A 26070-nucleotide genomic window follows, 5' to 3' on the forward strand; every position below is an offset into this window, starting at 1 on the left:
GTAAAGCAGGTAGATGTTTGCTGAAGTGACAGGGGCCAAATTTGGAATTTTGAGAAGAAAAGATCTGGAGTAGCCTCAAGGAAAAATGGAATCCACTGGGCATAGATAAAAGTGTAGAGCAGCCGTAATGAGCACCCATGTAAGAGGAGAGAGCTGGAACAGAGCGTGTCCTCAGGAGGCGAGGGTTTTTCCCTTCTGTGTTGTTAAGACTAAGAACCAAGGAGAAGTATTGGCTGTGGCCTAAATTGGGAATTGGCAAGGCAGGAAAGCATGGCAGGAGGTCCAGGGGCTAAGGGCTTCTAGTGAGCACTTGGCTGTGTGCAGGATGGTGGATAGGGAGAGTGGAGTTGAATGCTTGACTAGAGTGTCCACGTGGGATGCAGGGTGAGGGAGGCTCAAGCAAATCCCACTTTCCCTGTGGCTTACCCCCTTCCCTAGATCACCACCTGGTAAGGCACCTGAACCCCGGACCTGGCCCCTTGCCCCTTATCTGTCTCCCCAAATTGCCTTTACTTCTGACTCTCCCTGATTATAGCAGCAAATAAAACTGTAGAACAAGGAGATACAGAGCTTTTCTTTTGTTGTATTATGTGGGTTTTGTATCCTTTTTCTGATTTAGCTTCTCATTTATATATTTTCACTTTCACATGTCACTAAGTTTAAATGTTTAAACATTTCCCCCTTCAGTAGCCAAAAAGAAAACAAAGCAACAGCTATTATAGTAATAAATTTATTTCTAGCTACAGGAGATAAGCTTCAATGCAATATGGCCATAAAGTATGGCTCCCAGGCTTAGGGGAGAAGCAATAAACTTTCGTAAATGAAAGAATTTTAAAATACTCCTGGCAGTAAAAATAAGGGTAAAATGTAACTTGTAACTGGCAGCACACAGCCAACAGAGCTACTTAGAAAAGAAAACTGTAGACTAAAATAAACTGTTTGCAGTTCGTTGTTGTTACCTTGCACCCTAGGTGGCCTGACTGGAGAATTCACTGTGGGGATTTTTTGACTCATCTTCTGAAATGTTATCCCTGTTACATCTCCTGACACCTTTTGATTTGCTGAAGACCTGTGATAATCACCAAGGAAACCTGGGGGTACTGATGCCACAAATAAGAGAGTTCTCAACCAATTTTAAGGTGTTAGAGAACACCTTCGAAAAGGAGAGAGAGTGGGGCACACAGGATTGTGTCCCACAGGCTGGTTAATGAGGAGCTTGCACAACTCAGGGCTTGACTTTTAGTCTTGCTTTGCAACTGATCCTTAAAGAAATTTGAAGTCCTCCTGAGGTCCATCTCAGGTTTCATTTGGGTTTTCAACTGAGGGGTCACTTGGGAAAAAGCTTAAAAACTACAGTGATGAGGTTCCTCAAAAGATTAAAAATAGAACTTCCATTTGACCCGGCAATTCCACTTCTGAGTATATATCTGAAGAAAATTAAAACACTACTTTTAAGAGATATATGCGCCCCTGTGTTCACTGCAGCATTATATATAATAACCAAGATATGGAAGCACCCTAAGTGTCCATCAATAGAGGAATGGATAAAGAAGATGCATAAAGATACACACACACACACACACACACACACACAGTGGAATTTTACTCAGTCATAAAAAAAGAATGAAATCTTGCCATTTGTGACAATGTGGATGGACCTAGAGGGTGTTATGCTAAGTGAAATAATTCTAAGAGAGAAAGACAAATACCATATGATTTCACTTATATCTGGAATCTAAAAAACAAAACAAAAGAACAAACAAAACAAAACAGAAACAGACTTGTAGATACAGAGAACAAACTAGTTGTTGCCAGAGGGGAGTGGAGTAGAGGGATGGGCAAAATAGATGAAGGGGATTAAGAGGTACAAACTTCCAATCATAAAATAAATTAAGTCATGAAGATGTAATGTACAGCATAGAGAATATAGTCAATAACATTGTAATAACTTTGGTCACAGATGGTAACTAGACATATTGTGGTGAGCATTTTGTAATGTATAAAAGTATAGAATCACTATATGGTACACCTGAAACTAATAAAATATTGTATGTCAATTATACTTCATTTAAAAAGGAAAGAAAAGAAATTGGACACAACACACAAAAAAATATGGTGGCATTTTAGTAAGCAATGCCTTGGTTTGAAAGACTGTTGAAGTAATGGATTACACATAGGTTTGTTTTCCCCAAGGAGTTTATTTGAGCAGACCTGGGGACTGGGAGGGCCCTGCATCTAAAAGAAGGTGTTGGGCCTCTTGGTGGTGAAGCATGGCTTGTGCTGGCAACATTGGACCTGGTGGGGCAGCAGGAACTTGATCTTGGAGTCATAGAACTTCTTGATCACCAGTAGGCTGCACTTGCTGGCCAAGATCTTCCCCACCTCCATGACCAGGATCTAGGGGCCCTGAGCTCACTGCTGGGCTCCATGTTATGGTACTGGGTGATGGCACCCACAGAGGTCAGGTCTTAGGTACTCCCAGTTCATGTTGTAGATGCTGCTGCAGGAGTTATAGCACAGCCAGATGCTGAAGTTCCTGTCTGCCTCTCTGTCTCTTTCATGCTCTGTCTCTCAAAACAGAAATGATAATAGAGAGGGAAATGGACTTCTGCTAATGGGATGAAATCAGAATTTATCAGTGCTCTCATTTCATATATATGTATTTCCCGAGCATCTATAATTGCAGGCACTGTGTTTGTTGCTTGGAAACAGGTTAAATGTGGTCTCTGCCCTCAAGGAACTGAGGGCCTTGTTAGCATAGAGTGAATGACACTTGGTAGCGTGGAGTGAGTCTAGGAGGGCTTTACAACCGTGAGCTTGGTGTAGAAGGTGATAGCTATCCTCTAAAGGGAAGGGCATTCCAGAGAGAGGGAATAAAGGAATCAAGATTGTGAAGGAAATGTGAACAAAAGTTAGTTGGGTTTAAAGTGTGGAAAGCCTTAAATGCCATTGTAAGGAGTTTAGACCATATCATGTAGACAGTAGGAAACCATAGAAAAATATTAGAGCAAGAAGAGAAATGATTTGTGTCTTAAATTTGTTTTATAAAGAGAAATCTCTGTTGGCGGTCAAGAGGAGATGCAAGACAGATGATGAGAGCCCTAGGGAAACAGCAGAGGGAATGGTGCAGGCATTCCATTGATGCTTTTCTATGCCTGGTACTGTCTAAAGTTGGGTTTGTTTTTGCTGGATTGTGTAGAGAAAGACAAGCTAGCACAGAAATGTAATTCTGAGTTTGGTTTCACTACTTAGTTGGCATGTGTTTGTGGGCAAGGAACTTAACCTCTGTCTCGTGTTTCTCATCTGCAGAATGGGGATAACAGTTGTGCCTCCCACGTAGGGTTGTAATAAGTTTAGCTGGGATGTTGTGTCTATATGTGTAGCCCTTAGAACCATGCCGTGTGTGGTCCATGTGAAAATAAATTTTTTTTATTTTTTTAATCCACTCATTGACTGACTTGTTTGTTCATTTAATGTATGTGAATTTGCTTTTACAACAATCCAGGACAGTCTACTATAGATTGTCAGAATTTTGCTGACATTTTTTTTGCCTCTTAAGTCTTCCTGGGACAAAAATTTCCAGCAGAAAATAGGAGGGTGAGGCCTGTAAATTAAAATAGCTACTTCTCCCCGATGTAAAGAGTGAATGGAAAATTTTGTAAAGAATGGTGGTCCTTGGTGTCACTGTGTGTGACAGGGAATAGGGGAAACATTAAGTGAAGTTCCAGTATTGGGAAAGTTGGGCAGTCCAACTCTGCAGTACAACGTGGCTCTGTTATTTTGATAAACAAATTCTAAAATTCCAGAACATAGTATAACCCAGATTTGAATATGAATGCAGGAAGACCTTCAAAAATCCCCAATATGAAATTTGAATTACCTGTGCCTTTACTTCCCTCCTTCTGAAAATAACTTTGAAATGACTGTACACATTCTTAAATCGGAATAATAATTATATCTTTCTTGAATATAATGAAAATTATATAATTGTTTTTATTGTAGGTGCATTTTATTATGGAAATATATATTTGTATTTATTATGTAAAAATTACAGGCTTAGATATTACCACTCAGAACCAAACTCTAATAGGAGGGGGATTGTTCCTTAGATTTCCTTGTACAGAGCCACTGTTCTGTTTCTTCACAATGTTAGGGCTCTTGTGAAACAGAAAGCTGGCTCCGTTAGGTTGTAGGAAGAGTCTACAGGATTTGGAGAGAAAAACTAAATATCCTGAAAGTTTTTGCCTTTGAAGAGCTGGGAAAGCAGTTCTTGACAGAGAGACAAATAGAACCCCTCTGTGTAGTTCAGATGAACAAAGCTTTCCCTGACACTAAAGGATTTTATTGTGCCTGAAAGTGAACTCATCATTGATGGAAGGGGTTCTTTTATTTGACCCATCAAGATTACCAAGCCACATGTCACCATCCCCAACTAAAATACAGCATCATGAAATCATGATTAAAGGTACAGAAGCCAATTCATGAAGTGGCAAGAGATTACAGATACTGCATTTCCTCCTGTTGGTACTGGGAATTAAGTTTCAATAGCATTGAATACTTCAGAAAGAATACCCATAAATTATTTAAATTATACTCTCCAACTTTTCCCCTTGATTCATGGCTAAGCAATTTTGACTAGTTCATAAATTAGGACAATGTTGTTGTCTTTTAACAAGATAATTTACTGAAGATATTTTTGCAGTATTGTGATTGTGTGGTTAGAATAATGAGCAAAGATTGCAGAGGAATGGGTGACTTGTAATCTGTCCCCAACCCTGGTAGGAACAGCTGTGACTTTCAGTGAGTAACTTCCTTTTTGATAACGTTTGTCCAATCTCCTTTGAGGGGCTTTTGTGAGAATCAAATGAGTGCACGTACATGAAAGCCATTTGAAACATAAAAAGCACTGAAAATAACTAAATGTGGTTGCGCAGCATCCTTGAGGCATCGTAGTAGAAGAGATGGGAGTAAATGTTGAGGATGTTTTTGTTTCATTTTATAGGGAACAAGGGAAACTCTCAGTCGTCACTGCACTACCCTCGGTGATACTCTTGGGAAAGAGAATAATTGTGCTCTTATAATTGATGGGAAGACCCTCAAATATGCCTTAACTTTCGGAGTGCGACAGTATTTCCTGGACTTAGCTTTGTCATGCAAAGCTGTTATTTGCTGCAGGTAAGTTGTCCTTAATAATGTCAGATTTCAGTAAAGAGTGCCTTAATCCTAAATTCTTGATTTTTAAAGTTCCTTGAAGTTATTCTATCCAGAATTTGTAAATGTCAGGTTATTATTATTTCACTCACTCAAGACTTAAGGTTCACAAACTGGGATAGAATTTAGTAGTAGAGTTTTTAAAAGTGAATCCTAACAATCATTAATAATTATCTTTTGTAATCTGGGTCACCAGGTTTCTTGTAATTTTCTGTGTTTAAAATCAATTCTTGGGGCTGGCCCCATGGCCCAGCTGAGGTTCCACATGCTCTGCTTTACCAGCCCGCATTCTCAGGTTCAGATCATGGGTAGGGACCTGCTCCGCTCATCGGTCACACTGTGGAGGCATCCCACATACAAAATAGAGGAAGATTGGCACAGACCTTAGCTCAGGGCTGATCTTGCTGCAGCGAAAAAAAGGAAGATTGGCAACAGATATAATTTATGGTGAATCTTCCCCACCAAAAAAAAAAAAATCGATTCTTTACCTGAATTTCCATTGAGAGTTATTTCTGTAAATGTTCTATTTTCTACACTTAAATCTTTGATTCTGCTACTAAGACTTACTTTGGGGCAGGATGGGAGGCACTAACTGAATCATTTTCCAAAAAGCTAAGCATTTTCTTAAAGGTTGTTTATTGACTATATAGTCTTTTTCCCTCTAATTTATAATGTTGCCTGTATCCTAAATTAAAATCTATTTTGAGTTATCCAGGCCTAATCCATAGAGTTGTATTTTTGTAAACTATTTAGCTCCAATCCTTCCTGAATATCTTGTCAAAGAATCTTTCCCATCTCTTTGTCTAAATTGTTTACACTATGTCTTCCTAAAATTTAAAGTGTATTCATGACTGTGCCCAACCTCTTCACCATGAAATGTAAGGATTTTCCTCTCTGTCACCTACTTATTAAATCTTACCAGCTGGTCAGACTAGGTCCAGGGTAGCAGTTTCTCAAATTGCTTTGTCTTCCTGGGAGATGAAATGTTAGCAGGGCTTCTGAAGAATTTCTCTGAATCTGTTCTTTTAACATTATCTTAAAATTGTTCTATTTCCTTTTATTATCTTTAAAATTTATTTACAAATAAAAAAATGTTATGCTTTCTAAACCTTTTTTTGTCCACCCTTATTCACTTAAATATCCTGTATATCATATGTCTCCAAACTTATAAGCCATGCCTTGTAAATATTTCCTAAGTTTCAATTGAAGTATACTTTGTAAAATATAATTTAAACCGTACGTAGTAAGTACCCTTTATAAGCATCATTTCAGTCTATAAAAGTATCTCATACTCAGAGAATTAAAAGTTGCTTGTTATTCCCAGGAATCTAATTATTTTAGTCATTTATTTTTCGTCTCTGTGGCATGTGTTAAATAATATCACTATAAAGCTCTTGGACAATATATTTTACAGATATTTAATATTAGTAATGATCAGGCTCTTTGTATCATCACGAAGAAAGAACTGGAAATTATTTTATCTTGACTGTCTCATCTGCACTTTGGTATCCTCATGCTTTTTAAAATCTGCTTTTCCAGTGACTTTTCTTGATTCCTATCTAATCTCTTGACCAAGTGTCAGTAATGTTCAACTCTGACACTCTTCCATCAAGGTAATTTTGTGCTAGATTTGATTGTTTAATCACTTTCATTAATCTGATAGCAAGGATCAACAGAAAATTGCTCTAAAGCACATTAAGTGATATGACTGTTGGCTCCTATTTGGAAACAAAACAATACAGAGGGCCAGCTCGGTGGCGCAGCGGTTAAGTTCCCATGTTCTGCTTCGGTGGCCCAGGGTTCGCCAGTTCAGATCCCTGGTGTGGACCTAGCACCGCTTGTTAAGCCATGCTGTAGCAGGCCTCTAACATAAAATAGAGGAAGATGGGCACAGATGTTAGCTCAGGGCTGATCTTCCTCAGCAAAAACAGAAGAATTGGTGGCAGACGTTAGCTCAGGGCTAATCTTCCTTAAAAAAACAAAACAAAACAAAATAAAACAGAATACAGAGCTAATTAGATATAATAACCAGTTCCCTTGAGTTGGCATCTGTTCTGTGCCTACTGTGTGCTAGGCATAGATGCTGCACATACAAGGAGGAATACGACTTCCTCCCTGCTCTCCTTCATGTATCTTTCTTTCTTTTAAGTACAATCACAGTTGGTTTGAAAGATGTGGGAGGCCAATTTTCATCATGTGGTCATTGCAGCTGAGCCTCATTCTTAGAGTATTGCTTAACAGTACCTCCCACCATTCTTCAAAACGTTGAACCACAAAATTAAACAATAGCAGAGGGAGAGAAAAACTAGAAAGCAGAGTCAAGGGAGAAAAAATATGTTCTGTGCTTGTGAAGTTCTCTCCCGAGATCATTGTTCTGGATGCTCACAAGTCACATGGCTCTCAGGGCTCCTCCAGGCCCCAGGCCCCTGGGAGGGAATCATACTCTGCCTTGCACGTGCAGCTCAGCTCTGAAACTGAGCTTATAAAGATGTGTGTGGCCCCTTCCTCCCTCCGTCCTGTTTTATGCATGTTTGAGGACCGTGAAGGTCCCTATGCAGGCACTCAGTTTTATTTAGAGTTTTAGGATTTTTTTTTTTTTAAGTAAAACATCTTTCCGCAGCTTTTTTCTTCTAATTACCTTCATACTCTGTCTTTTCCCATAATGACTGTGGTTCAACTTCCGGTCTGGCTTTGAGAATTCATCTAAGCCCTTAATTACATCAGTGCCACTGCCTGATTGATGTCGGTGCACCTTCTTGGCCAGTTGCCTCTTGGCATCAGACCATCTTCGTGTCATTTAGCCTACTGACCTCGCAGTATAATTTCTATGATAATGCTTCCATCTCTGGTGAGGAAGAGGTGGGCAATTCTGTCTGTCATTCTTTACAATTAAATTCAAGTGTCACTCCAGATTTCTCAGATGATTACAATTTCCCAGCCTCAGGAAATTCTCTATTTCACTCTATTATAAGAGACTCTCCAAATAAATACTGAATATTATTTCAAAATACAGTACGGTCCTGTTTCCCAAATTCATTTATGTTCATTCTGGCTTTATGGGTTTTCCCCTCAAACTACTTTCCAGTCTCCTTCTTGTCAGTCCACACATGAAGATAATTCAGAATCGGCCCTTCCTGTGCAGTCTTCTCTTGAGCCATAGCTAGAGTGAAAGTGGAGGAGAAAGCCTTCTCGTAATGGATAATGAGGCTCTCAATTTAGTTCCATCTCTACGATTACATCAGCTGCTTTCTTCCCTGACATTATCAGCATAAAGGGCAGAAGGCCGTTTTTAGTGTTTGCCTAATGGACACAGTTATAAAGATGAGCATTTTCCCTCAAGAGTCTACAGTGGAATTGAAAGAAAGAGTTGTACTCAGTCAGTAGTCATTATGTCTCTTACTCACCACCATTTTCTGAAGGAAATATTCAAAGACAGAAGTAATCCCCGGGCTCCCAAATTATTCAGGGCTTTGGAGTCCTGGTTTTGGTTTACAAAGTGAAGCTTGCATATTATACCTCAAATAATGTTTTTAAGTATATAAAACCCAAGAAGTAAAATGAAATCTATTTTTATCAGTGTATCAAGTCCTGTATTTTCATGGATCCCTTGTAGCTTTTGTTTTTACCTCTGTACACATTTACCTGTGTAACCTGAGTAGTTTCATAGGAAACATGCCTCTGGTTTTAGGGTAGTTTCTGATAAGTTATTCTGGTTATAAACCACTCCTTTGTGGTCCTTCTTCCCTCTGTTGCCTTGCTCAGGTACACCGATTCTTATTGTTTGGTGTGATTACAGATCATTTTGAAGAACAAATGAAAGCTATGGACCATCTCCTCCAAAAAATACACTTACACACCAACATGGAAAATTAAATGCACCATTTTAGAAGTTGCACAGACTCCCTGAAACTTCTTGGACAGAGTAGAGGGGGGAAAAAAGCTTGCTCTAAGACTCGTGTACACAGCCAACATCAAGAGCTATTCTGCAATGTAACTGTACCAGACAAATAATTCCTCATCTCAGTTACCAATATTTTATGCCCTAAAATACAGCTTGTATAATTGGTGTAATGGTGTTTTAGCTGGGGATTCGTGACATTCTTGTTTTAACTCTGCCTCTCGGGCTGTTTGGATACCTAATGGAATCTCTCTGGCCTTGGTTTTGTGATCTGTAAGGTGAAGAGACTGGCATATAGCAGTGATCCAAATACTTCCGGGAGCCTGGCTGTCTAAGGCAGCTGAGAATGGAGCTTCTCTGGCATAGAAAGCTGGGAAACCTACACACACACTTGCACCCTTCCTGGGTTGTCTCCTTCCAGCTTGAAAGCTTCTGGGCCAGAGGACCTCTTCTAGGCCTTTTGTTTTTTGGACGAACCCTACTTCTGTTGGCCAGTCTGTGCTAGGAAGAATCTGTCTACTGCCTGGATCAGCTTAATTTGGGGAAGCATCTGTTCTACCTCTTTTAATGTTCCCTCCAGAAGAGTTGCAGTGAAGTATTGCTGTGTGTTAAATAGCATGTGGTTTCTGAGATCCTGGTCAGTTCACATAACCCAGCCTTTCAAAGAATCTTACATTTTTTCTGCAGTTGTCAGTTTTGTTTAAACATATTTTGAAACTTACGTTCTGTGACAGTTGGTTCAAAATTGGCCCAGAGCCTCCAGCTTTCAGACTGTCTAGTAATCACTGTTCTTCCACATAATTTATGTGCTCACGTCTTCTGAAACGCAGGAGTTAAATTGAAGTAAGCATTTTTCCCTACTTGCAATATCTCTAGTCAAAGTTTAACCCCCTTTTAGGCCATTTTCTCCATAATGCATAAAAAAACACTTGACTTCAGTGAGTGTCGTCAGTCGGGAGTGGCATTCCAGGCAAAACCCTTCACCTTAGTCCGATCAAGGGGTCCTCCAAGAAGAAGTCTAAAGGGACACCTTGAATACTTTCTGTCATAGCCTGAGTATGTTAAAGAAAGGGTCAAGGCAGATCTACTTCTTGAATCTTTTGGGATTGTCTTAAACTTTAAGGATTTCTCAAAATACATGTTCTACTTAAAGAGTGGTCATAAAGCACAAATGAAGCTAATAAATGCGCAACAGACATTCCTTTAAAAAAGAAAAAAGTTTGTGAACACCATTGGATGCCAAGCAGATGTTTGGCTTTGAGAAGACTTACAAACTGTTAATGAATGTCAACCCTATATTTGCTTCCAAGAAAATATGAATAAATGTTGGAAATGTCGAGAGAATATTTCTTTCATACATGTATGGCTAAAAGAGGACACACTGAATAAATTTTATAACTTCATAAAATGCCCATATTTTGCTTTAGCATAATACAGTAATGAGCTGCTCAGCTCTATCCATCTGATTTGCTATTCTACCTCTACTGAGTAATGTTAAAGGAACTGCATGGCGATATTACAGCCTCGTAGCCAGTTACGATGTACACCACCAGAGGAGTCCGTATTTATGGTGAATTTTCTAAAAATATGAGAAATCTAAATGCCACAGAATCCCACTGTAATTCAACATTATGTAGTTTTAGATGTGACTCAATTTAAATAAACCACCATCACACACACCAATTAAAACCGCAGATTATATAATTCTGATAAAGCAGAGTTAATCTGTACCGGAAAGTATGTAAAACGTAAGTATGAAGCTCTGTGAATTTTCCCAAAGTGAACACACTCCTATATCGAGCACCCGAGTGTGACCAGCACCCCAGAAATCCCCTCATGCTCCCTGTAGTTCTCTTATCCCCCTAAGGGTAAGTAACTGCTATCTTGATTTCCCATCACCATCCCTCTTAAATGCTGTGTTATTTATTTTAGTCTTTTTCTGTTTTCTGTCTTGCGAAATTTGAATAAGCATATATGTATCTTCCATAACTACATTGAAATTCTTGATAATTCTTTTCTGTTCAACAATTTTAATTTCAGAGCTCTATAGCTCTCCACTAAAGGCCTCCCTAAAGCTTTATATAAATCAATAAATCAACACTCTAATATATTCTTGAGTCAAACACAAATCCACCTGATAGATTGCTTGCAGTTCTCCTTCAGCTCTACAGTGATAGAATGAAAGGACTTCAGTTTCCAATTTGCTAAGGACGTGATATATAGAACCTCTGACATTTCTCTGATTGTGTGGGAAAAGAAAGCAGAGTTAGTTGACATAACTGGTTTTCCGTGAACCCATGATGGTTTCTAGTGGTTACCTTCTTTTTAATAAACCTGTCTGAGCCATCCCCACCCACTTAGGGCAAGTTAAAGGCTTGGTGTTGTGAGCCATGCTTGAGTTCCAGGAGTCAAGACCAGGTAGGATGTGGGTCATAGCTGTCTAGCAGCTGTAGGGCATGGAGTAGAGAGAAAAGAGAGATGGCATCCTAGGGGAAAGGTGGGCTTGGGAAACAAAAGGCATGTTAGCATGGGAACAGTCAGAGAGACAAGAAATGGATGTAAAACAACAGGCTTTAAGTTGAGGCGTGAAAAAGGAAGTGGTTCCAAGTAGCATTTTCCAAGAGGGAGCATTTTATAGAGCAAGGGTGGGCTAAACTTTTTCTGTAAAGAGCCAGATAGTAAATATTTTAGACTTTGCGGACCATACAGTCTCTGTCACAACTACTCAGCTCTGCCATTGTAGCTTGAGAGCAGCTCTCGACAATATGGAATCGAACGGATGTGCCCTGTGATCCAAGAAGACTTTATGTAAAAGACAAGCTGCTGCCCTGCTTTGAGCCTGGGGCCACAGTCTGCTGTTGTGGAGTGTCTGGCTCATGAATGAATGACAGAGTTGCTTCTGACAGAACTTTTCTGGAATATTGGTGGAGTTAACCCCAAGTTCCCTAGTGTGTAATTTCCTGATTCTCTTCTTGAAAACTGAGACGTTTGCCCATCTCTCCTTACCTGACATGTTTCCCTTTCTCCGCGATTCTTCAAGGATGACTGACATTCTTTCTGTGGTGACAGCTACAGAATCTGGCTTCTCCGTTAAATTTTTCTGTGCCCTTGAATTCAAGAAAACTCCTTAAAATGTGGATATTCCAGAAGTCAGTTTGTTTTAAAATGAGGTGTCAATAGATATTTATATATCTTAGCAAGAGAAATATGAGGAGCCCAGGACCAAACCTGGATCCTGCCCTGTCACCCAATGCCTTCCCTCTGTTCTAGGGGGAAGTGCCAGCAAGGTGCTAGAGGACTATGGCAGCAGAGGAATGAGGCAGGAAGGTACACAAGCTAGCCTTCTCCTCAAACTGGAAGAATCCTAGAGTCTTGAACTCAAGCACTTTCTGCTTTGATTTTTATATATTATTTTCGTTTTTGCCCTTCATCACCAGTCACTTTCTCTTCCTCCACCTTAGGAAAACATTCTCAAGTATTTAATACTTTCCCATCCATCTACCATACTTTATTTGTATATATGTGTAGCTATGAGTAATATATAATGTTGTTACATGTGTGTTGAATGGAGAGATACATGTGTATTTATAATGATATCCCAGCATAAACTTTTTGCCTCTTTTATTTTTTACGATTTTGAGACCTATTCATGTTACCATATGAAGAACAAGTTTATTTCTTCTCACCACTGCTTACTATTACACATCACTTTATTTATCTATTGCTGCAGTGACAGCCACATAAGTTCCCTCTAAATCTTTGCTACCACAGAAAGTGCTGAAATGAATATCTTTTCTATGCACCCATGCAAGTGTTTTTCTAGGATATAGACTTAGGAATGGAAGTGTTTGGCTGTGGGCCGTATGTATATTTCATTCTGAATTGCCACATTGCTGCAAAACAGCTGCACTAGTGTGTACTCCCAGATCCATGTAGGAGGGTTGCTGTTTTCCTTACCTTAACATCAACACCTGGCATTCCTGAATTTATAACTTTACCACTTTTGATGGTTGAAAAGTGGCACCTTGTTGTTTTGATTTTCACTTCTCTGATTACTAGGGAGATTGAGCATTTCTTCATATAACTGTTTACCTCTCTAGATTTCTGCTTTTGAAGTTCATCCAATTTTTCATTCATTTATTCAACAAATGTTTTTCGAGCACTCACTTTGTGATGGGCACCTTTATAAGTGCTATAAATAGAACAGTGAAAAATAGGAAAAAATCCCTGCCTTCACATTGTAGCTATTCTTCACTAAAATAAATACACACGTACACATTCAAAAAGCAATAATTACTCTGTATGTGTGTGTGAGAATAGTAACAACTGATTTATTATATATCAGATGGACTTATATGAAGTCAATGGTAACAGATGCTATGAAGAAAAGTACTACATTGAAGAGGGATAAGGGGTACTGAACTTTTTTTGGGTTTCCTATCTTTTTTTCTGCTTGTGTACAAGAATTCTTTGTGTTTTCTGAATATTGATTCTTTGTTATAGACTTGGCAAATATCTTCTAGTCTGGCTCCCTTCTTAATTCTGCCTGTGATATTCTTCCTTGAACAGAAATCGTTGACCCTGAGATAGTCAAATTCCATTAATTTTTCCCTTTATGGTTTGTGCCTTTTGGATAGTAAGAACTTCCCACTCACAAAGCTATTCTCCTACATTTTCTTCTGTTAACTTTATAGCTTTCTGTTTTCCGTATAGGTCTTTAATCCATATGAAGTTTATTCTTGTTTATCTTGTGAAGGAGAAGTGGTCCAGTGTTATTCATTTCCACATAGTGAGCAGATTCTCCCAAGACCATTTACTAAACAGTCTCCACCCTTTTCCCTCTGCTTGTGATACCATATGCTCTAGCACTCAGGCTCTGGGGCCAGACTTTCCAGAATCTAAGTTCAGTCTCCACCTCTTACTAGGTGAATAATATGTTGCTTAACCTCTCTGGCTTCAGTTTCTTCATCTTTGAAATAGAGATAAAAATAATTGCTCTCATAGAGTTGGGAGGAATGAGTGGGTTAATATATGTACTGGATGTGTTAGTGGTTATTGTTAAAAATTGTTACTCTTAGAAATGCCATCAAATTTTCTTTTATATGGTCTAATCGACTATTTCTGGTGAGGGGAATACTATCATACATAAGTATTTCTCTCTGACCATTATCGCCTTTGCTGTGTCCTAAGTTCTATTTCGTCTGGTATTAAAATTGCTAAACTGGGGGCTGGCCCCGTGGCCAAGTGTTTAAGTTTGTGTGCTCCACTTCGGCGGCCCGGAGTTTTGCCAATTTGGATCCTGGGTGCAGACATGGCACCACTCATCAGGCCATGCTGAGGCGGCATCCCACATGCCACAACCAGAGGCACTCACAACTAGAATATACAACTATGTACGGGGGCACTTTGGGGAGAAGAATAAAAAAAGAAGAAGAAGGTTGGCAACAGTTGTTAGCTCAGGTGCCCAAAAAATAAAAATTCTAAACTGACTTTCCTTTGTTTCATATGTGCCTGATCTTTTTTTTTCCTAAACCCTTAAGTTCAATATTTCTGTATAATATAGTGATTAAGAAAGCTGTCTCTAAATCCATACTGCTTAGGGTTGAATCCTGACTTCAGCACTTACTTGCTGTATTGCTTAAGTTATATAATCTTTCTGTGCCTCAGTGTCCTCATTTGTAACATAGCAATAACAGTAACTATCTTATATAGGGTTCTTCTGAGAATTGAGTATTTGAGTTAAAACGAGCTTAGAAGGTAGTGAGTAAATAAGTGTATCTTAGTTAGCTGTTGTTATAAAATGTATCTCTTTTAGATACCATATTGCCAGATCTTTTTTGTTTTACTACAACCTGAGATCTCTGTCTTTCAATCAGTAAATTTAATCCATTTATATTTATTATAGTTATTGCTATATTAGGCCTCATTTCTTCTATTTTATTTTGTGCTTTCCATTTATTATGCTTTTTGTTTCTTTTTTTCTCCCTCTACCTTCCACTGTCTAAATCAGATTTTCTTCTGCTGGTTTGAAAGCTTTGCAGTCTATATCTATTCTATGTCTGGTTATTCTAAAGTTTTGATAACCATATTTGTGCTTATTGCCTATATGTATTAGTATGTCTTCCTTCCCCTGCCTCCCCATAAAGAGACAAGAGCTGCAGATATTAGTTTTGTGCATGCGTCCAGTGTCAGACAGATCTTGCTTCTCTGTAAGTAATCTGCTTTTTCTCTCTGGAAGCTTTTAGAAATTTTTCTTAATCTTAATTTAGCTGTAATGTATCTAAGGTAGGTCTGTTTTTCTTATATTTCTTTTTGGCACTGTATGAGCCCTTTCAATCTGGGACATATGTCTTTCTTTAATTCTGGAAAATTATTAATCAGTCTTTTTCATTTTGTCCCATTTTATTTTCTTTTTGGACTTCCCATTATATATGTATAGTCGCCTCTATTCCTCTATTTCTTTTCATTTTTCTCACAATCTTTCCTTTGATTTCCTAATATCTTTTGGGACAGTTTTTTGAACTTTCAGGCTCTATCATATTTATTACTCAGTTTACCATTGGCTTCTGTATTTTAGAAGTTATATTTTCATATGACTTATTTTCAATTGGTTCTTCATTGTAACTGCTTGTTGTAGTTTCATGTTTCCAGTATCTTCCCATATCTTTCCTAGCTTTTTTATCATACTTCTTTTGAATTCTTGTTACATCTGTTTTTACTAGTTCTACTTTCCTATAAGTTGTCTTTCTTTTGTGCTCATGATTTCCTGTCTTAAAAGTTTTCCCTGTGAGACCATTATTCCCCATTTGCCCTAACGACAGTAATGTCCCTTTGGGAGAAAGGTGAAAGCTAGGTCCTAACTTGAGATAAAGTTGAGTCAGGGGTCAATCTGAGCTTAGTAAATCCCTCTTCCCCTAGTTCCTTTAGCCAAGCACTGCCCTTGTTAGAGGCTGCTGCATTCTGATGGAATTGAGGTAACATTCGAGGGTTTGTCAACACACCCATGTCATTAGCACCTGTTCCTACCTAGCTCCATGCCCTGAGATTGACCAGAAAGCTCTGATTTTCCTGTTCCAAGGCATGAGGTGGGACTTTTCCTGGGATCTTAGCTTTAGGGTGTTGGAGATACTCCTGGAATTGGGGTGGCATTTTGTTTTTCAAGCATGTTATTTTGGGGACTTTGAGTTTCCACAAATTCCAAGCCTAACCCAAAGTTTACAGTTGCAATGAGAGGAGCTCCTTAGTTCCATCCAGCCCAAACTGCCCCTTACACTGGTCAGCCAGAGCTTGCACAAGGCACCATGGGGAGTGAACAGTAAAGCTGAAAAGATTTCCACACGTGTATGTTAATCTGTGGCCCCTGGCATACCACTCTTTCCCTCTATGCCATTTACCTTCTAACAGATATGCACCACTTCTTTTTCCCAAAGGTTTCTCATAGATTTTTGCTAATTGTAACCCTGAAATTTATTGAACTCCTTTTTTAACTCCTGGCATCTTCAGGGTTTTATTCCACTTTCTGTCAATAGCCTGTGCTACCACTTGTTCCATCTTCCACTAGGTATTTCTAAGACGAGAGAAAGTTCCTTGGAGAAACCCATCCACATAGCAGCAAAGGGAGGGAAGGAAGAAAGGAAAGGCAAGCTCCAGCCCTTCCTTACCTATCCAGAGTCATGAGAAAAGGAAAGAGAGCCAGTACCCATGTGGGCTTCAACCAGATAATTAAGAATGGGAAGAGAGGGAGACCATACATCTTACCACTCTTGAGAGCGAGGTCACGAAAGGGGAGAACTAGAAGGGAGAAGAATTCTAGGCCTTCTTGAGTAGGTGTGCTCCCCAGTTGGGAGCACACCAGTTCCAAATACAAGACTGCCTAAACGGAAATGGCTTGGGCTTGTCCCACGTAGGAGAAATTTCTGTCTCTCTCTACCACTTCTGTCTCCTTGGAGTAAGCATCCCTAGAGAGGCCACTGTCGTATAGGATCTTAATATTTAACTCCTGAGACAGTAGCTCAATAAAAGTCCTTAAATTAATAGCTCTTAGGGGCAGAAGGAGAATCCTGAGATCTACTTTCTTCTCTTATATTCTTCCATAGAAATTTCATCACATACCAAAGGATCACTACTTGATTAATGAGTGACACCTGAATGCACATCCCCAGCTCTGCATTCTTTTCTGAGCTCAGTTCTAATTTTTCAGTCAGCGTGCTTAATGATTCCACTAGGATATCCCACCACTATCTGAACTTCTGAGTGTCTAGAACTTCCCTGATAATTTTCCTCCATAAATCTTCCTGCTTTTTCTGTTTATGTTTAATCCCTCATTATTTCCCCAGTCACCCAAATTTGAAACCCCTGATTGCACTTTCATTCAAAACCCCCCACTCTCCCATATGTCCTTTCTTTCCATTTTTGTTGCCCTTATCCTAGGTAAAATTCAGATGTATAGATAGACATCTATAGCTATTTTATATATAGATAGATATAAATATAAAATATAAATATCTGTATTTCAAAGCGATGTATATATATCTTTTGAGCAATCCAAATGTTTTTAAAGCACTCCTTCTACCATGCTCTTTTTTTGCTCAAAATCTTTTAGTGTTCCCTGTTGCTTAGAGCTATCTGTGACATTCAGCCTTTCTTATCGTGGCATGCAGAGGCCCTCTGTCATCTGGCTCTAATCCATTCTGAATATACCCACTTTCTGTTGAAGTAGTAGTATGCTTCCTTCTCTACCTAATAATTTTTTGCCTGTCTTTCCCATCCATATCAGAAAGCCTGCAGAATCCAATATCTTTTACATAGTTCCTCTACACTCTAGATGCAGAGAAGATTAACCACATTTCCTCCTAACAGCAAACAGTCAAAAATGAATGAACTGTATTAGGATAATGAGATAAATTTCTCTTCCTTGCAAAGTTTCCCATTTATTTGGTTCCACTACTATTTCTACATCTGCTATGGGCTGAGTATAGTGCTAGGTTCTAGATAAATAGATGATAGGTAGATAGAGATGGAGATAGGTTTTTTTTTTAATGAACAGTAGCAATGGGGACTAACTGCTCTATGGTGTGAATACTATAATAGAGATTTCTACTAGGAGGAGTTTTCTTTTTCATGCCTTTTGTAAGATACATTAGCCAGTAATAGTTTGCAGTGCCCACACATACACACACATGCGTGCATATTCAAATATACGCTACCAATATGATCAGTCACTATTTAAAATATCTGAACTATAGAAACTGAAGACAGTAGTAGTTTACCTGTAACAACATAAATTCCACAAAAGAGACATTTTCATCATTTCAAAAGGAAATCTTTTAAAAGTTGCTTTCCTTTTTTGTCCTGTGGAAAGATTATCTATGTTTCTTTTCTGTAGACTCAATCCCTATATTATAATATCCCCTTGATGCCTCTGACTACAGAGTACGTTAACAGATGTTGCTTTTGGAGGCTAGGAAGGTGCTCACTCATCAGTCATTTGAATAACAGAGTTCTCTTATCTAGAAGTGATTGAATATTTCATTACATACCATATGCTAAGTATGGTTTTCAGAATTTGCTATATAAGTGACTGTTTTCATTCCAGTAATAAATTGATGGTGAGTCTCTAGAAGTGTTATATTTATGTAATTTTGGAACATGTAACAGATTTTTTGGCCATATTTTAATTCCTCTTTAATTCAAAACTTTACAAGAGCCTAACAAATTTTAGTTCAAAGGGAAGTCAAGTAAGATCTCTTAGGTTTTTCTCTCTTTTTGTAATTTCTTTATTAGTCAGGAGAATATGACTCACTGGGGAATAGTCTGATATTCACAAGGAGAAGTCTTAGGAAGTTTGTTGCAAAGGAAAGTACAGCAGATCCCCCACTAACGATCCTGATCTCTAAATAGTCACCAGAAGCAGCCCTCAAGCTTAGTAAATGCAGGGTCACTATACAAAACACTTCAGGATAATTAAGAAATAGTATATTCTTGCATATTCTTAAAATTTTTTTCTAGATTCACCTTCTAAAGGCAACTTTATAGTAACTTTTGAGTTTACAGTACAGCTTTTTGAGATAATATTGTATTATTGGCATAATTTTTGGTGTATATATGGTTTTTTTAAGGTTATTAACCTAAAACACAGTATAGTAAGACCAATTATTGTACTCCTCTTGGCTACCTATAAAAAGTCCCTTAAAATATTCTTTATTATGTGTCTGTGTATATACATGCACATATAATCTTTATCCACATTCCATTCAAAAAGGTGATTCATTTAGCTAATCCCATTAAAAGAGTGAAAAATGAGGCTCATATAAGATGGGCCACCCTATATACTTTCTAGCTAAATGGTAAAAATTTCCAATACTCTGATCTAATGTTCACAGGGCAGTGAGAGTTACTACATAGCAAATAAGAAAAATAATGAATAACATGTGCAGAAACTACAGCCAAAATAATATCTGAAAAGCGTATTGCACTCAGTGCGCTGTGAGGGTGTATCGCAAAGGACCACCCTCTGTTTGTGGAGCCACGGGGAAGAAAACTGGGCTTTACAGCACATGCTGGGTATGTAGTCTTTTTCCATAGAGGCTTTGACTTCTTCTGAAGAAGAAAGAGCAACAGTGAAAGAGAAGAGAACTGTGAATAATTTAAGTTCTGATGCAGACCCATGGGTGGTAAAAAAAAAAAATACCTAGGGTGGAAAACAGAGCACTTTTATGTTTCTGAATTATACATTGGGTCACTATTGGTATTTGTAAAATTTAGGTTTAAATATACTCAGCCATGGATATGTGGTTTTTAATAGACATTTGGAAGAATTAACTTGAGTGGTAAGGTTGTTCTAGACTATTATGGAAATTGTACAAATATAGAAGCAGATGTACAAAAGTCAAGAAAGCAAATAAACTCTAATGAGTGAAGTGAGTGACCTTTTTTGAGGTGGAAACACAATAGAAAGGAATATTCTGGAGAATTTTTAACATGAAGTTAAATTTAATATATGCCATTTCTTTTACCTGACCTGAGCTCTCCTCTCCTTGCCAAAGGCAAGTCAAATTCTGACTCATCAAGGAAGCCTCTTGCAGCCCATGCTAATATGTCCTCTGAAATTATTAAGTACTGGCAATTATATCAAAAAGCTTTCTGGTACAATCATTTTTAGTGTCTTATAATTTTGTTTTGCTATCTTGTAACCCCCTTGTAGCAAGGAACAATTTTTTGAATGGATGCTGTAGAAGATGTTTTTAACTGATTTCAGCTTGACTAATCTGAGTCCCCTTAAAACACATTCCGTCCCTGAGGTGCGCTGATGGATGCCCACAGCATATCATGCCCAGAGCTGAAAGGATGCTCTTCAGTGCACACCTGCACATTTGCTTCCATGAGTCAACTTGATGCTTATTGGGAATCACTAGGTGCTTGTTCCCTAATCTGTTTATTCCTAATATACTTCTTAAAGTAATCTTCATTTAATTAAATATTTCGTAAGTCATCGAAATAACAATCTAGCAAAATTGTGGCTAGGAAAACCTGGTATAAATACTCTAGAAAGACTTATTGAATTGCTAAAAAATTTGCTGTTAAATTTGAAGTCAGATAACAATAAACTGGGGTGAAGGGCATCATTGTATTCTAGTCCACTTAATGAAACCACCCATGGATTGTGCCTCATGAGTGAGGTTTCTGTAGCAAAAACATGCAGACTTTCCAACAGCAGACCCCTATGCAAAGGAAGGTTCCTTGCCCTACATCACAAGTTTGTACATTTATATTTTGAGTTAAATGTTTTAAATATGTATATTTTATTTTTTATAAATCCCCACTTAAATCTGATTATCTTTGTTTAGCAAACAACTGCTATTTCAAACCCATCAGATACGAGCTCTCCCACCTTTTCTTGAATCTTCTTCCAAGCCAGCTGTCTACTTTTGGCTTGATAATGGAAGCAGATGCCCTTGCTAGTAGCAATCGCAGTGTGTTTCTGAGGATCCCTCTCACTACATCATCTTTTTTTTTAAAACAGCCGTTGTTCTTGACAAGGGGATTTGTATTCTGTTTTTATCACCTGAATTAACCACACCCATGGAATTGGTGAAAATCCCTAACCAATTTTAATTGTGGGGTATTGAAAATTGCAATGTCAGGCAGAGAAAGCAGTGTTGGTTGTAATAGCCATGAAGAAAGGAAACAAAGTTTAATCCAGGTCTTTTCCGATGCTTCCTTAAGTCACTAATATTAGATCATCATGCAGAGATTTCCTTTATTACGTATTCGCTTTAAAAAATACCACTGTTTTCTAGCTCCATTGATCCCATGGTGTGACTTCACAACGTATTTAAATTGTGAAGGGAATTTGTTAAATGTTTTCAAATGCTTCTCTCTTTTCAGACCCATTTCCCGTTTGCTTTTTAGATCATTTCTTGGTGAGCATTCTTTTTTGACATTTACTAAATGTCAGCTATAGTCCGTGTTTAAAACATTGGCCTATGGCCAGCGGGCTTACCAATTTATATTAGCCTGTTAAGAAAAATTAAATAAAACATGAAAATGAAATGAAAATTGCTTCAAAGAAAAATGAGGGCTAACAGCGAAAAAAACCATTAATGGCCTGATCCTCATCCATTCGTTTCCTTGCTGTATTCACAGTTGTGTCATTTTGTACTGCTGCCAGACTCTGAAAGGAAATCCAAAGAAAGATTTAAAAATAACTCTTTCATATAGCAACTATTTATTGAGTACCTATTCTGGATCAGCACTAGGAATACAAAGCTGAGGAGACTGCTTCACTCTGCAAGCAGCTCACAGTCTAATGCAATGATTCTCAAACGTGAAATTCAGACTGGAGCTGCTCTCACTGAAGCCTTTCGGAAGGGCAGAGGGCCTCCTAAAGGCACATATTTGTACAGAGTATCCACTGCTAGGAATTTTTTCCTAAGAAAATAATCAGGAGAATGTGCAAAGATGTATTGAGTCTTTCAGAGTCATGATCTTCATTTTTAAATAATAAATGATTTGCCAGATGTTCTGGCAGATCTTTGACACCTACTTCACTTAACCTTAATAAAGAACTTAGCTCCAAGTGATTTTTCTTGTCCACTCACATTGTATGTGTTATTAGTTTCTTAGTATTTAATTACTATCTTAATAGTTTACTGAGCCAGTTCACTGTTGTTTTCCTTTCTTTCTGTTTACTCGCCAGTACAGTGTGGACAATATAGTAAGTTAATGACGCTGATGCCTTCTGTCTTTGAACCCTTCTGTCATTGTCATGGAGTTTACTTAAGTGGTTGCGATAAGTTACTCCAAAGTTAATACCAAATATGATTTTAGTTTGGATGCTGGTATTCTCTGTTCCCAATCCACGTTTGTATAAAAGGTTGCTTGATCCTACTTGGCCGTTAGTCAGTAGCTGTGGAAGAAAATTGAGGTACATGAGTTATATCATCAAGCATTTGGTATTTACTTTGGTTCATTCATATGGTGGCTGAGAACAGGTCGAGAGGTTAGCCGGTTCCCTACTGTTAACTTAAGTAGAGTCTGAAGTTGTTTTAAATGTAGAGTACATTATCTAAGATCAGCTTGCAGAGGCTCAAAACTTTTATTTCCCACATACAGAATAGGATTTAGTTAGTATTTGGACTACTATTCAACAGCCTTTCTGACCTTCTATTTCATTCAAAAGTGAAGAATTAGAAATTCTGATGTTATTTGTTAGAAAATAATGGAATTTCTGAACTCAAATGTTATTTCTGAAACAAATTAATGCAAACATCCTGTTAAACTAATGCTAACAAGGCATTGTAGCTTCTGTCATCTAGAGGTTTGCTTTGGAGACTTTATTTTTCCCTTAAAGTGGCAACCAGGTTAACAGAGAGCTTAAACATTTGTACACCTAAGACTTTTCCATAATGATTCTTCAGAGATCTAGTCAATTGAATCTTCTGCTGCTTTTTCCTTCAAGACAATGACATTTCCAAATTCCTTTTTTTCGGAAAACAGAATAATTGATAATTTGTTCTAACTTAAGGGTTACTCCTCTTCAAAAATCTGAAGTCGTTGAGATGGTTAAGAAACAAGTCAAAGTCATAACGCTTGCAATTGGCGACGGAGCAAATGACATCAGCATGATTCAGACAGCGCACGTTGGTGTTGGTATAAGTGGCAATGAAGGCCTTCAGGCCGCTAATTCTTCTGATTACTCCATAGCGCAGGTAAAGTATCATTTCTACAAAACACACCATTTGTCTCAGTCAGCTGACACTATGAAGAGAAAAATACTAATTTTTTTCCACTCTTGTTTTAGTTCAAGTATTTGAAGAATTTATTGATGGTTCATGGTGCCTGGAACTATAACAGAGTCTCCAAGTGCATTTTGTACTGCTTCTACAAGAATATAGTCCTCTATATTATCGAGGTAATTGCAGGTTAAGTTTAAAATCCTTGTCGCTTGCATAGATATTTAAAGAAATTTTCTTTATGAAGACATTTTCTCATTTTAATTAATCCTTCACTTGCCCATTTACTCTTTATAACTTCTAAACATGTTAAAAAGTTTGGGGCCAGGGCTGGTCCCGTGGCCGAGTGGTTAAGTTTGCGCGCTCCGCTGCAGGCGGCCCAGTGTTTCGTTTGTACGAATCCTGGGCGCAGACATGGCACTGCTCATCCGGCCACGCTGAGGCGGCGTTCCCACATGCCACAACAAGAGGGACCCACAACTAAGAATATACAACTATGTACTGGGGGGCTTTGGGGAGAAAAAGGAAAAAATAAAATCTTTAAAAAAAAAAGAAAGTTTGGGGCCAGACCAGTGGCATAGCAGTTAAGTTCACACGCTCTCCTTTGGCAGCGTGGGGTTCACCAGTTCAGTCCTGGGCGTGGACCTACACGTCACTTGGCAAGCCATGCTGTGGCAGGCATCCCACATATAAAGTAAAGGGCACGGATGTTAGCTCAGGGTCAATCTTCCTCAGCAAAGAGAAGAGGAGGATTAGCAGCAGATGTTAGCTCAGGGCTAATCTTCCTCAAAAAAAAAGTGTGTTGGCTGTGGAAAATAACTAATGTTTAAATTCCAGCTAAAAATGTTATATTGCTTTGGTAAGAAATGTTGAATTAGAATTGCTAATGAAGTAACGTTTTCTGTTTTTAAAAGACTACAAACTATATAGCATTCTTTATAAAGCTCAGACACATACTAGAGAAAGCAATACACTGGTTAGGGATGCACACATGGAAAACTATTTAAAAAGAAAAGTAAGGGAATGATAGACTTAAAACTGAGGATAGTGGTTCTACTACGGGGTGAATCAGGAAAGATGCTCATGCAGTTTTGCTAGTATTGTTCATCTTATAGTTCTTATTAAGTTTCAAGCTTTGATACTTATATACAAGTATCCCTTGCTATCCAGATCTGTTTTGGTTTCTGAGGTTGGTAGGTAGCAAGAGTTCAGACAGTGAGGATTTTGTCTAAGAATTAGAACATTCAGTTCCTGTGCCTGGATAGCAAGGAATTTCTACATTCCTTTTCAGGTATCAAATAGGACATTTTTAAAAAGAAAACTTAGCCTAAGTCAGGAATATCACTTCTAAAAGGATGCGTTTTGTTCTGCAAACATTTTTGCAGCCCTACTGGGTGCCAGGCACCAGGTATTTTACAACTACAAAGTAAATCAAGCATGGTTCACGTCCTCCAGGAACTTGCCAATAGAAATACAGTGCAAGCCACATGTATAATTTTAAGTTTTTTGGGAGCCACATTAGCAAGAAGTAAAAATTAAAGCTCAAATTAATTTTAAAATGCTATTTTATTTAACTCAGTATATTCAATATTATCGTTTCAACATGTAATCACTGTAAAAAATTATTAATGGGATATTTTACATTCTTTGTACTACGTGTTCAAAATCTGGTGTGTAATTTACACTTACAGCACATCCCAATTTGGACTAATCACATTTCAAGTGTTCAGGAGCCACATGTGGCCAGTGGCTGCCATACGGGACATCACAGCACTAGTGGATAAATTTAACTAAACTGATTGGTTAACCAGGTCGTGATAGATAAGTTATTTACCATTTTTTTCCCCCAACATATGGCCCTTTTATCGTCAGAAGCTGTATTTATAATACTTAAACTCTAGGTGTTATCAGTGTCTTGCTCTTCTTGCAGCTCCAGAGAGCATGACAATGAACTCTCCATAAATTGTTAAGAACACCCTCCATCTTCTGCTCCTGTCAGAGGACCTGCTCACACCCTCATAAATCTGCCCAGGGCTCCCTCACAGATGTTTGTTTATGCCACCTTGCCCTTTAAGCTGTTGACTGTTTCTACACATCTATCAGAAGAGACACAACCTCACCATTTGCTGTATGGAAATAATATACCATACTTTACACCAGAGAAGTATCACTTTAAACAAAAAAATCAGTAGATTTCACATTTACCCTGTTGACACGTTAGTTGGGAACTAACGTATGTTTTGTTCAGCTCTTCTTTATGTCCCTGTCAGAATGCTTATCTCCTTGTTAAAATGTTGACTGAGCAGAGTTCTTATTATGAGTCAGGCTAGTAAAATTGAAACTGAGTTTTGAAGTGTGCAGGAAGTTCCACTTATTGGTCACTAAAAATCTCTAATTAGGTTGCAATCCATTAAGTGAAATAATAAAATGCTTGGAAAGATAAACAGGATAATCTGAATTTACTTATTGTTCATTACTGCTGAATTTGATCTGGAATAATCTGTGTTTTGAAGCAAAATGCTCTTCCAAAATAGCTTATAAGATCCAAAAAATATATATTCTTTGTTGTACATGTAAATTTGTGATTCTTTTCTAAAATAATTATTTTTGATTCCCAATCTCCCCTATAGTTCTAGCTTTTCTAATTATATTTTCTTCTCATCTCAGAACATTGACATTCAAGTGACTATCAATTTATACGGTTTATTTACATATACTTTTGAAGAT

The 26070-nt window shown here is 38.0% G+C and overlaps 1 protein-coding gene across 5 annotated transcripts in view; it reads left to right on the forward strand.

Moving 5' to 3' along the window:
- ATP8A1 (ATPase phospholipid transporting 8A1) overlaps positions 1-26070 on the forward strand; it is a 221318-nt gene that overhangs the window by 147783 nt on the left and 47465 nt on the right. For all 5 annotated transcript variants that reach the window (XM_070505963.1, XM_014857150.3, XM_070505962.1 and 2 more), the window contains 3 exons: positions 5003-5175; positions 23136-23319; positions 23412-23522. In XM_070505963.1, coding sequence (XP_070362064.1) covers positions 5003-5175; positions 23136-23319; positions 23412-23522 — 468 coding nt within the window. The remainder of the gene's footprint in view (positions 1-5002; positions 5176-23135; positions 23320-23411; positions 23523-26070) is intronic.

The sequence above is a fragment of the Equus asinus genome, chromosome 3 (assembly GCF_041296235.1).
Source record: "Equus asinus isolate D_3611 breed Donkey chromosome 3, EquAss-T2T_v2, whole genome shotgun sequence".
NCBI lineage: Eukaryota > Metazoa > Chordata > Mammalia > Perissodactyla > Equidae > Equus > Equus asinus.